Below are 12,377 nucleotides of genomic sequence, written 5' to 3'. Positions count from 1 at the left end.
AGTGTATTGCATGCACCCACTCATACACATGCAAGCCTGTCATCAGGAGCAACTTTGAGTTCAGTTTATTGCTCGATGATGTTTCAGCAGGCGTTCACATCTACAACCGCAAAGTCTACTTTACTTGTCAATGAAATGTCTCCTTCAGGCAATTAAAGAAGTATCAAAAGCCAAACAAAGAGGCCTGTCTTTAAACAGAGACTAAATTAGGACCGATATTTAAATAATGCATCATCATAAACTGATGAACTGATAGTTTTCTACATCTAAACAGCAATCACTTAGTTAAAACAGCAGCATTTAGCTTTAGTGCTTTGTAATGGAAACAGCTTGACTGCAGTCCTTTTTTTGAGCTGGAATAGACAAATGTCATTTTAATGTATTGTGCCCACACCCATTAATTCGCAGATCTCCACTTACAAGTCAAAAGGTTGAGGTTTCTACAAAATGTTGTATCTCACATGGTTGGCTGGAAATGTCCAACGCGTTTACCTCTGAAATAACTCAGCACCAGATGTTTATAATCGAAAAGCAGAGAACACTCTGAAGAGTTGGACACCGCCTCCCTTTGTATGATAATGATAGCCGTGACATTAAGATCTGCTGGCTGTTTCTTATGCCTGGTTTTAACGCTGGCTTGTGTCAGCGCAGCTCCCCAAAGACCTTGTTTGAGGACTCAGAGCAGAGGGAGGGAGAGGAAAAGACGAAGAAAGAGGTCCTCAGGTTTCACAGCTGCAAGCCCGGCTCAATCCTAAAGTAAATGGACTTGAGGAAAGCCAATCCTAATTGATTCCAAGCCTCAAAGCTCTTTAGTAAACATTGTGGAGCAATGAAAATGACTTGTTATCCTAATTCATTGGATGCTCACGCTGTGCACTCAGTGGCACAGAGGAACAAAACGAGGAAGCAGATGGAAGAAAGATTAAACTGATTTTGTTTGTCTCATTTAGAGATACATTCACAGCAAAGCTCCATCAAGTGTGTCAGGATTAAAAGATTTATGGGCACACATATACATACCTTACTATACTTGAAAGAAGAATTGTTTCTTCGTCTGTCTTTTATGTTATTAAGATGCACAGCAGGAACCTGTGCTTTGACTTTTATATGAAACACTTGTCAACAAAGACACTGAAAATCACTGAAGACTTTCGTTTTACTGGCTTGAAAGGATAACAGGGCAATTAAAACATGTGTCATAGGGTATCACTAATCCTAACTGTCTTTCAGTAGAGAGCACAGCTTGCTTGTGAAGTGTTCAGCATGATCTCCGAGAAGGAAGTTCCTGTGAAGAGACCCTGTGCTTCTGTTAGTGGTAATGGCTTCCTGTGGAAGCACTGCTTTTCAGCGGAGGGGTTTCCTCAGTCCATTTTCCTGCTGATATGAACATTTCCAGCTCAGCTTTCTCTCATGTGAATCTTCTCTTCCTATTCATGTGTCAGGATTCCACCATCCGTGTAAACAAGTTACGCTCCTGCAGGCTCAGCACATGCATCGGCTGCTTAGAGCCTTCATCAAACAATATGTGACAGATAAGTGGAGCTGAGACTTGAGATGCAATTAAAGTGGCTGGCAAAACAACCACATTTAAAAGTGATGTTAAAAAACAGTAACACCACTGATATCTCAACAAATCATGGAAGGCTTTATGATCATTACAGTCTGTAGGGTGAAGCTGCAAGTCTGTGCCTTAGCGAGGGAAGGAGTTTTTAATGACAGGTAAACTCAGGTGAAGCAGGCCCAGCAAAGTCTCTGTTACTGGCAGTGATTGCTGCTCCTCCAAGGGGATGAAATTCCATCCCTCTGCTCGACAAAGAGCCTGACGAGGTGTCAGTCAGGCTTAGTGATGGGCCTCCCATCCAATATTCACCAGCTCCTCCAGCTGTAAATCTACACAGGACAACCTTGACACAGGACTGGCTGAACACTGAGCCATCTCAATGTTTAACTAGCTTGCCACAGGCCTGGTTTACAGTGACAAAGTCCTGGCACAAGTCTGAAGGTGGTTGGGGTTAAGGCATAAGGAATGAATAAGGTTATTTGAGCATCCTCATAAGGGTAACAGGTACGTCTGCGTTAATGATTTGATCCTGATGTAGAAGCCAAACCACAGCTACAAAAAAGAAAAGGTGTCATGCTCAAAGAGGAGATTGGCCCCTAACAGTTGGCAGAGTTTTAAAAAAATCAATGCCACGCAGCCTCGCTACATATAGCATGCATATATGTATACTCATGACTGAGTATGATGATAAAATAGCACACTACGCATGTTGCTGTTAACATATCTTCATATTTGCAAAGGGATTATAGAAACAATGCTGTAAGGGGGCTGACATTCCCATACACTGAAAAGAACTATTTTGGAGCATGAAATGCTAAACCGTTGTAGAAGCAGTCACGACCGAGGCTTCAACAATGACCTCATCTGGTCCATTGGGACCCTCTTTAGCATACTCTGCTTTGGGACAATACTGAATGTACAGCAAAACATGAATTGTCAACCCCACATACACTGTTCCAAATGTAACTAAACACTGACATTACCTCAGAGACTATGGAGGGATGACAGCCAGCACAAACACAAAGAGACCAGGCTGAGCCTAAGGCTGTCACTGTAACAGGGGCACACTTGAGGTGAGAGGATACAATCTGGCACTTGTCAGATAGATTTTAATCTGTCAGCAAATTCTCAGCAGTGCCTCTACCCCATGGTAATGAAAGCAGAAAAGCTACTAAAGTATATTTGTTCATTTTTTTTGTCAAATAAAATTACAGTCTCCCTGCATTTTAATTTACTTTGTTGATGTGTCATTGGATTTTTTTTTTCCCCTTTGGCTTTGAGGCTCACTCACCCTATCTGTCTGTTTGTGGATGGAGCCTGAGTGATGACAGAGCTGGACTGAGGAGAAGGCAGAGCCTGCTGGATCACTATGCTGGTGTCATGATTGGCCATCCGTGAATGGGACTGCTGGTGCTGGCCTTGGCCATGGACTGAGATGTTCTGCAAAGAAGAAGAGAGGAAAAGAGCAAAGGCTGAGTACACAAAATCAGGAATCTGTTGAGAGACTTCGGAGCATGACTGTGCAGCAGTTCAGTTGTTCGGGCTTTGGTCCTCAAACTTTAATGTGTGAGGAGGATTGACGTAAACTATCGTCTCCAAGCTTTTCTGTGTTGCACTCAGCCTAATAAAGACCAGGTTCTCTTGCAAATTTCTTTTCGACTCTGTCATAAGTAATAAGTATACATTTTACCTCTAAAATACCTCTGCACTGCATGGAACAATACTGTAAATCTCCCATGGAGGTTTTCTGGCTGCATGACAAAACTGAAAATGAACCTGTCCGTAGCAAAAATCAATTGCCACTGAAATAAAGTGAATGAAAAACATCAATAGTGTCCTTCTCATGATTAACAGAAACACAGTGACATAAAACTAACCGTCAGTTTAACTAATCCGCTTTCAGCCACTACCGTATAAATGAACAGGTATTTAAAAGAATACAGTCAAACTCACTCACCCGCCGGCTAATACTGCAGCATTGTGTAATCCATTAATACATGACTATTTTTCACTGATACTAGCCATTCAAATCTTTCCACAAGCTTCAATCCTTTACTCTTTATCTCTGCTTATTGTGCATTACACTTCCACAGCTTCTTGCTCCGACTCGCTTCCTGCTGACTTAGCAAAGACTCCCATCATAAACCACACAGGCTGGGCAGGCTAGACAAGGTTGACCTGAGCACAGATGAGCTGCAGAGCCAAACCTCCCAGACAACAGCTTAGCTACAGTATGCACTACATATCTTTCCAGACATTAGATAAGCTGTCTGTCTTGTGGTGATTTGACTAGTACCCATGTTTTAGGTGAGGGTGCCTCGGGGCAGATCTATAATGCATAAATGATAATGTCCTTTGACAAATGTTAAATCTTTAGGACTCTGCTCTCATGCAAGCGTGTCTGGCCAGTCTGTCTGGTCTTGCTATTGCTGCCAAAAACTTGTCTCAGGGGTCTGGCATTATTTCTGGGAAGAAATACGACTCCCTCCCTGAAAGATGGCTGGAGAGCTGTTTGAAGTTACAGGTGAAGAACCTGATCTCTGCTCACTTCACCTGTGGTTGGTGACAAATCTCCATATGCTAGCCCTGTCTGTCACTGTTGACAAGATAAATGAGGATCATGGAGTGTGGCATCTGGGGCATAAACAAATGTAGATGTGCAACACATGGGTATGTTAGACAAAGTGAGACAAAAAGGAGAAAATATATCAGAAATGCTGGAGGTATATAAACATTTGCAGTTATCGGCTTTTTGACAAGTGAGCAGATGCAGTTATATGAGGTCTATGTGTTTTTGATCTGTTTAGACTGCTTCACCAGGTCAAAGAGTGTGGGCAGCTATTTGTGAAGCAGCTGATGATCACACTAGATAAGAGTTCACAACCGCCAAACCTAACCCCTGCGGATGGCTGTGGCTTTGGGTTTTTCTGGCTTTTTCAGCTAGAGGCTTTGTTCTTTTTGTAGCAATACCTGTTTACTGTCCTCCTCTTCTTGGGCTTTGCAAAACTCCTGCTCAATGGAGCAGTCCAGTTCATTAAACAATCCCACCTCCTCACAGTTCTTCAAGAAACGTGTAGGTGTGGGCGTCTGGTCTGGAAAACAAAGAAGAGTTGGTCAAGGTTTACCTCTGAAATCAGGCATAGCTATCAGTTGGGGTTAATATTGGACATATTTTCATTATTCTAAATGGCCTATCTTTTATTCATCTGGAAAGAATAAAAAGGAAATAATACCAAACTTCCATCTGCAGGTCACACCTGAAGAACTGAAAAAAGTTTAGTAAAATGTAAAAGAAAATATAAGCATGCAATATTTTGCAAATCTCTGGAAGTTTTATTCATAATAGATATCGAAAGCGAGACATTTTACTACTTGTTTGAAAATATTATCTCATTTTGAACCCCTGGGTTTGCTACACACATCAAAAATGTTGAATGGGGCCAACAAAAAAGCTGGAAAAGTAACAGACAGTTGAGGAACATGTTGAAACTGATAGGCAATGAAAAAAAAAACAACGCCTTACAGAGTGTCAATCAACCGCTTGTGTTTTAAGCGAACAGGTTCAGCAATATGCAAATATCTGCATCTACAAAGTGTTGAGTGTTGAGAAATCTAAGAACAATAAAGAATAGCACACATTTGTAAATGCAGTCGTACTGATATCAGATACATTTACTGTTTGTTTCTGATTATTAGTGAAATCTGTTTGCTAATAACTTGTACTAGCCTCACTGATTCTGCACAAGTTCATATTGCTTTTTATTTAGCCTATTTATCGATGTGGGCCTACACCAGCAGTTTATGCAGGCAAATGGAGATCCAATAAACATAATGTACAGTACTCTCACACATAGATTTTAAAGAAAGCATAACTTCCCATTAGTTTCAGAGAGAAGCAGATGCACCCTTGACAGCCCCATTTTTAGCTGACAAAGTGCAGATCCCACCATATTGGTGGGGGTCTCATTTGTTTGGGTCAGTCAAGCTGCGGTATTCGACTTGACGTTGTGGGGGGTGCACACATATCATATTTCAGACAGTTGAAGGTGATTTTAGGATCACGGTTGTTTCAAAGGCTAAAAGCATACTTCATGGTCTGTTTATCCATTTGGGCTAGACTGAGGATTGACTCGAACTTTCAACATGACCTGTCTACCCAAAATAGTGTTTTAAGCAGAGTAGACCTTTTCAATTGAAAAAAGCTGTATAAAAGCTGTATAAAATGAGTATAAATTTTTAGATGAAGTTCAGGGCAGCAATTACAATATTGAAAGTTAAAGAATAAACCATTTTCCCATGTAACCATGTGTGGCTGAGCTGTAACTTAAGAACAGCATAACCACTGACTAATTTCTCCTGAGTTTAACATCTAAATAAGAGAAGTAATCAGAGTTGTAACTCAGAGAGGATGCTTTAAAGACACCTGGCCTAGAAAATCTGATCCTGCTGTCCACTCTGTAAATAATAAAGAGGACACGTTCTAGTTTGGCCCCAGCGGTTCACTCGAGTGTCTTGAGAATGGCCAGTGAAGTATGGACTCTTCTAGGAAAGGAGATCTATATGTATGGATCAGCCTTGGGTTGACACTTGACTCCAGATAAATATCTCACTCCAACTCCATACGTACTGTAAAGTACTGTCACTTCAAATGACTAGAAAAAGCTTAACACCCTGAACAATAAGGAGGAGAAATTTAGCACAACATACTGATTTGTCAGGTTGTAAGTCAGTGTCTCGCGTCCCATTGGAGTGTCCACGTGTGATATGCACTAAACTAACGCTTCATATGATTTACATTACTGTGAACAGCTTATTCAGGACATGCCATAAAGGTTTCTAATGATAGACAAGTGTGTCTGTGCATGAGTCACCTTGGCCCACGTCTGAAACAAACCTGCCTCGCTCAAGTGGCCAACGTGTCTGTATTGATGCAGGCATAACTCACCTGATAACATGTTGTCGTTCTTTATGGAGGGGAACTTAAGTGTCATCTCATGTTTGTGTCGGTGTATCATCAGATGGTCCTCCGTGGGGAATCGCTGGTCAAAATTTAAAAAGAAGAATTGTATGAGACAAATGTGCGTTCTAGTGACTGATAATAAAATTGCCAAATACCTCAGTACATTGAGTATATGCTAAAATAATGCAATCTCCATTTAAAGACATAATCATGAACAGGTATTAAAGCTGCCCACAGCTATTTTTAAACTTGTAGTGTTATCTACAATCACTCTCGCGTTATTCTCAGGCAGGCACTTGCACACACGCGTTCAGATATGTATACTTTTTTTTTTTTTTGGTCTCAACACACTCACCTGAGAACAGCCAGGAGCGTTGCAAACGAACGGCCTTTCGTGGTCTGAGTTCATCACTCTGGCAAACGTCTCATAAAACTACAAAACAAAAAAAAAAAGAAGAAGAAATAGAGAAATAAATACGCTGCTCGTGTCATGACAAAATACCACGGCACCTACAACAGTTCCTGCACTTGTGAGTGCCTGCAAAAAATGCTATTCACATTTAACGTTGTCATTAACAGGGAAACAAAACAACTTCCATTTACTGAGAAAGCATCTAGTTATAGTAAATATTATCTTATCACACATCCAGAAGCCATATAAACAAATTCTAAATCTATTTCCAAATATAGATTGACAATGAAAATAATATATTGCTAGCAATACAATTACTGTCTGGCAGTTTTTGGAAAATGTTCCAAAAAAAAAAGGAAAACGAAAATGAATGTTAAATAAAAGGCATTTGCATGAAATCAGTCACTGTATTTTCAAGTTTCAGTCATGTAGCATTCGTGAATTCATTTATTCAGTTGATACAGATGTTTGAGTGAGATCAGGTTGAGGTGGTTGTGTCTGAGCAGCCGTGCTAAAGAGGGAAGGAGAGGGAAGTTTATTTGGTCTGAGAACAGAAACTTTTAACACAAGAGCATGGGCCATACTATCTCCCCCCTTCATTTACTTCCCAAAAAAATAAATCCTGCACAAGACGAAAAACATCCCATTCAAACTAACATTCAACATGAAACGTTTCCAAACTTTACGCCTCATTTATTGCACATAAAAAAAGTGGATCTCAACAGTTTATAATCTAAAAGCTTTGCTGCCCACTTATATCATTTACAGCATCCGATGCATTTCTCATGCCATTTAGATATCTGTACCTTTAAGTTTCAAAACAGCTTACGTTCCCATCTAAAATATCTAATGTAAAGATTTTTTAACATTCTTTTTCTTTAAAGAAAAAAAAAATAGACTTTACAGTGGTCCGCTTTGGTGCACATTCCAAGGCAATACTGCCGAACACTGGAGGTGGAAGTTTGGTCAGATATGTATTTTGCCATCTCTGATCTGAGGCTTTTTGGTTTTTAGGAATATTCTTCTGGAATATTTGTGTTCAGGCAACATTGAACACAGATTCAAGTTTAGTTCAGTTATATAAATATGTAAAAAGATTTTCATCGTACGCCACAAAGTGCGGTAGTAAAAATCGTGTCCGAGTATTCTTTATATTTTATATCACTACGGTATACCAGGCTGAAAGCAAATTTCAGATTTCAACATATCGGGACTGTCCAGCACGATAGTGTCACTTGTCGGCACTGCTGACGTGCAGCACCTTCAGACAGATGTTCCCCCAGATGTTAAGTGATTATCATTACTATTTCTCACTTAGCAGCAGCAGCCACACAGCAGAATATAGGGACCATTTTCAGCTTTGAGTCGGCGCTGAGCTCACGGCACGATCTTTTGAACGTGCACACAGAAAAGCGTCAGTATGCTGATGTGGGATTTGTACCAAAAGCTTACAAAGTGCAAGTGAATTACGTCATTTGAGTTGAGTTTGACTGGCTGGTACTGCGCCACATAATTCTCATTTATAACACACTTCCAATACACGCGTTTGGTTCTCACATGCCGCCGTCAGCTGACAAGAACTACAGCGCATCTGTATCTCCAGTCAGTGCCACATTTCACGTGTCCAGCGTGAATAACTTTATACACTATATGTACATGAGTGTCTGTTTCATGAGTACAGACTACTTCCTCAAGCACGGTCAAAACACTCTAATATTGTGTTATGCTAAGCAGTGGTGTTTTCCTAACAAGCTGTACTTCATGACCAAGCCTGCAGAACAGGGTCTGGACAGGGTCTCTCTGTCAGGGAGCAAGGAGTCCTGTTCTCTCTTTCTCTCACCAGTTCCCTCAGTCTCTTCTACAGGGCCCCTAAAAACTCACCTGGTCTCCTTTGACACAACAAACAGGACCAACGCCGCTGGTCCTAACCCTCGGCCCAAACTAAACACAGGATGACAGCAAGTAGAACCAGTGCCTGAATTATTCATGTGTTGAACCAACATATTCTGCCACATTTGATATCTCTAAATGTGAACTTTTCAGCTGTTTGCACAACTTTTGTTGCCCGGTTGTTTTGTCATATTCTCAATTAGAATATATATTGTTCAAAGCACACAAATAATGTCACTTCGGAGTGTAACTACAAACAAAAAACATTCTAACACTACTGAAGCCGATGCTAAAAAATAGACTTTAACCTTCCTGTTCCTGCTTCTAAAATGGGATCTGATCATTTCAGCACATTTACCAGGAAATTCAAACCATATGATACATAAAACTCTCAACCATTAATTCTGCAAATGCCTCTGTGAATTATCCAATAGCTTTCACACTTCAAATTATCAGTACTCAACGCCCTTTCCACAAAAAGGACTCTTGGCTCACATTTAATATAGATGTTTTAGTTTAGCTGAGGAAATTTGGTTACACTTTACATTAACCATATCCTGATGTGAGCGAGGGGAAGGATTAGGGTTCGGCATTCGATTTCAAGAGGAACTGGGGAGGAATTCTCCAGGTGGACCACGCATTAGAATTTAAACAATATGGTGAGGAAAGGGGGGGGTAGGGTTGAGGTGCAAAGGCACATGGGGTTAAAGCGAGCACAAACTTGCAGAGCAATTCAAATCTCCGGCTTCTCATAACCTTGGCTTTTGACAGCACAAGTTCAAGGCAGGATTAGGGCAATCCCTGAGGCAAGGCACATGGACCTCTCAGACAATGTCTGCCCCAAACTTCTGCTCTTGAGTCAAATGTGTGACAACAAAAACGCTGATGTACACCTCAAGAGCTCAGAAAAAAATGTAAGAAAAAAAACAAACACTCACATTCCTCTAACTAAACACATGAAAGGTTTCAACACCACTGCAGAAAAGGAGAAAGAAGTCCCAGTATCAAAAAACACAATGAGAAACAAGACTTCTGCAAGTGAAGTGCGGACTGTGGGACTGGTGTTAAGATTGATGTCATTTTACCCCCTTCTTACATTAGCACAATCATTACCGGGGCAACCTTGAGCACATAAAAAAAAAAAAACATCCACAAATAAACTCAATGCAGTTCACATTTCACTGGTGCAATCAGCCACCGGACTGCAATCAAGCATGTGTAAAACGAGGAAGGCATCTGCACTGTATAATTGAACCAAAGTTACAGAATAACACAGGCTATCCGGTAAGTTTAAAGCACGATCACATCAGTGTTATTTTGCAGCTTAGAATATTAGGTGTTGTCCATTATTTTTTCTTTCGTCAACAATACTCAGTCAATTTCAGGATGACTGAGATAAACAGCTGATGTATCACTGCTAATCATTTCTAGGTTGAAGCTAACTGAAATCTAAAAAGATAACTGCAAGCATGTTTGTGTCTCACTTCTTGCAACAAAGAAGGTGTGTGAGAGTGAGAGTTTTAATCTTGCGTTTTCCTTCCAGCTTTTTTCCAAACATTTCATATGAACTGCAGTTACTCAAAGCCTACTAAACAGGAACAACATATCTGCAAAATGCCTTCTGAAAGCATAGAACATACAACTTAAATCCACCCTGGCAGCAAATGTCATCATTTGGCTTGTTTTCAGATTTAATTAATGCAGCAAACCAAAGGGGAAATAATAAGACTGGGAGTCTAGGCAATAACTGAAGGCGTGCATGGAGGAAAAGTAGTTATTGACAGTGCTGTCAGTCACATAGCCTAAACGCAATGACAGTGGCCAAAGAACCATCAAATAAATAAAGCACGTTTCTTTTCTTTCTCGCGGCACAGCCACAAAGCGCGCCCCGTCAGCACAAGCTTACTGAAAGTAACCCTCCACATCTCAGCGGTTAATCAAATAGGCCTATCGACTTGCCTGCAGAATGACGTAATGTTGCTATTCAAGAAAAAGAAGGGAACGTGAATTTCATGGAAACACACGCGTCAGTTCTGTCTTTTTAACTGGCATGACAGCAGAAGCAGCGGGGCTATCGTTTTCCAGACGATCAGTGGTGAACTGCAGCACGCAGAGTCCGGGACGGACGCCGGCTCTCCTTATCCCGAGATGGGACAGGCACGAAAATGATGGAGAGGTCCAACTGCTTTAGTGCTGAAAGAAAACTCGGAAGGCATGTCAGACTGATGTGAAGCGCAGTGAATATCGTCCCCTGCATTAACCCGTTCTGAGGTTGACAGTGGCCTGGGGTGAATTCCTGCAGACTTGTCTCCGCTGGTACCTGACAGACCGAGCAGCAGCGGCACTTGACTCCGCGTTCAACTTCAACAACGGACAGCAGTCCAGCGCACGGACCCCGAAGTGAGATGACAACGCCGCCACACAAACAAAACTCTCTCGAGACTGTATATATATATGTATTTCTTTTAGTTTCCAGCGTAAATTCGTTTTGAGCAAGACGGAGAAAAAGAAAAAAAAAAGACATCTTCACCAAGACTGCTGAAGCGAACGACAAAAACAAGCTGTTGCATGAAAAAAAGGAGGAGGAAAAAGTCAAAAGAATCGCCTTTAACAAAGACAACAAACCTGCAGAGGCTCGTGCATGGTCCTCTGCATGGTGGCACGGCTTTCAACTTACCAAACAAGTGTAGAAAAACGTGAAGCACTCGCTTAGAAGAAACCACGTTGGACTGAGAAAAGATTACAATACGATCTATTTAGAGAAGCATAACGTCACCCTTGGGTGACGTCACGTGGGATTCCTGAACTTCTAAATCATTGCGGTCCGCTTGCAGGCGGCGAAAGAGAGGGGCGGGGTTTGCGAATGCACGCCCAGAAGCATGGATGGACACCGCTCGTCCTGGAGTGGGTGTGGTGCAACAAAGCGGGGTGACCGCTGCTGACCAGTCACACAGGAAAAGAAGCGCGCCACAAGTGCATCCTTACCGACAGCACAGAAGTGTTTCAAAAGCAGAGTGGTATCACTCAACTTTGTAAGAGGCCAGAGGGTTCAGCCACTTGAGTCATCTCTTCAAAAATAGACATTAGAGCTTAGTGAAACTTCAAGCAGCATAGTGTTGATTTCAAAAGTGCCATTTTTCAGCCAATAATACAAATAGAGTTAAAATAGTGTTTTCAGACAGAGAGCCAAGGAGACTCGTGGTTTGTGGTCCTGCTTTGCTGAGGCATGAAACATTACTTATTGGTGTTTCTATGCTGAAATACAACCTGACCTAAGTGGCCACTGAAAAGATCACAAATTAATGTAGAAAAACGACACCTGTTAACACAAACTTGAAATGATAAAACTAGATGGTGGCACTGGCATTCTATCCTGGCCATTAATAATGTGCTTCAGTGGTGAAGTAAGGTTAAATAACCTCTCGGGTCATGGTAAAGATTTCTGGTTACATCACCTCGCTCGCCCCTATTGACAACTTTCAGATTCCCAGAAGTGACATATTACCATCACACTTCTCTAATAAAGTGTCGACAGATTGTTTTCTTTACAATTA

At 41.3% G+C, this 12,377-nt stretch overlaps 1 protein-coding gene across 3 annotated transcripts in view; it reads right to left on the bottom strand.

Moving 5' to 3' along the window:
* creb5b (cAMP responsive element binding protein 5b) overlaps positions 1–11,614 on the bottom strand; it is a 38,037-nt gene extending 26,423 nt beyond the window's left edge. For 2 of the 3 annotated variants that reach the window (XM_072394423.1, XM_072394425.1), the window contains exons 1-5: positions 11,449–11,614; positions 6,877–6,954; positions 6,507–6,600; positions 4,532–4,653; positions 2,853–3,001 (exon numbers count right to left, since the gene is read on the bottom strand). In XM_072394423.1, coding sequence (XP_072250524.1) covers positions 2,853–3,001; positions 4,532–4,653; positions 6,507–6,600; positions 6,877–6,954; positions 11,449–11,478 — 473 coding nt within the window. In that variant the 5' untranslated portion in view covers positions 11,479–11,614. The remainder of the gene's footprint in view (positions 1–2,852; positions 3,002–4,531; positions 4,654–6,506; positions 6,601–6,876; positions 6,955–11,448) is intronic. The other variant, XM_072394424.1, reaches the window with a different exon arrangement.
* Between the last annotated feature and the right edge of the window lie 763 nt (positions 11,615–12,377).

This window comes from Leuresthes tenuis, unplaced genomic scaffold (assembly GCF_036924035.1).
Source record: "Leuresthes tenuis unplaced genomic scaffold, fLeuTen1.0.hap1 SCAF_10, whole genome shotgun sequence".
Lineage (NCBI taxonomy): Eukaryota > Metazoa > Chordata > Actinopteri > Atheriniformes > Atherinopsidae > Leuresthes > Leuresthes tenuis.
The sequence above is the reverse complement of the archived record's forward strand: the minus strand, read 5'-3'. Positions and strand labels throughout refer to the sequence as shown.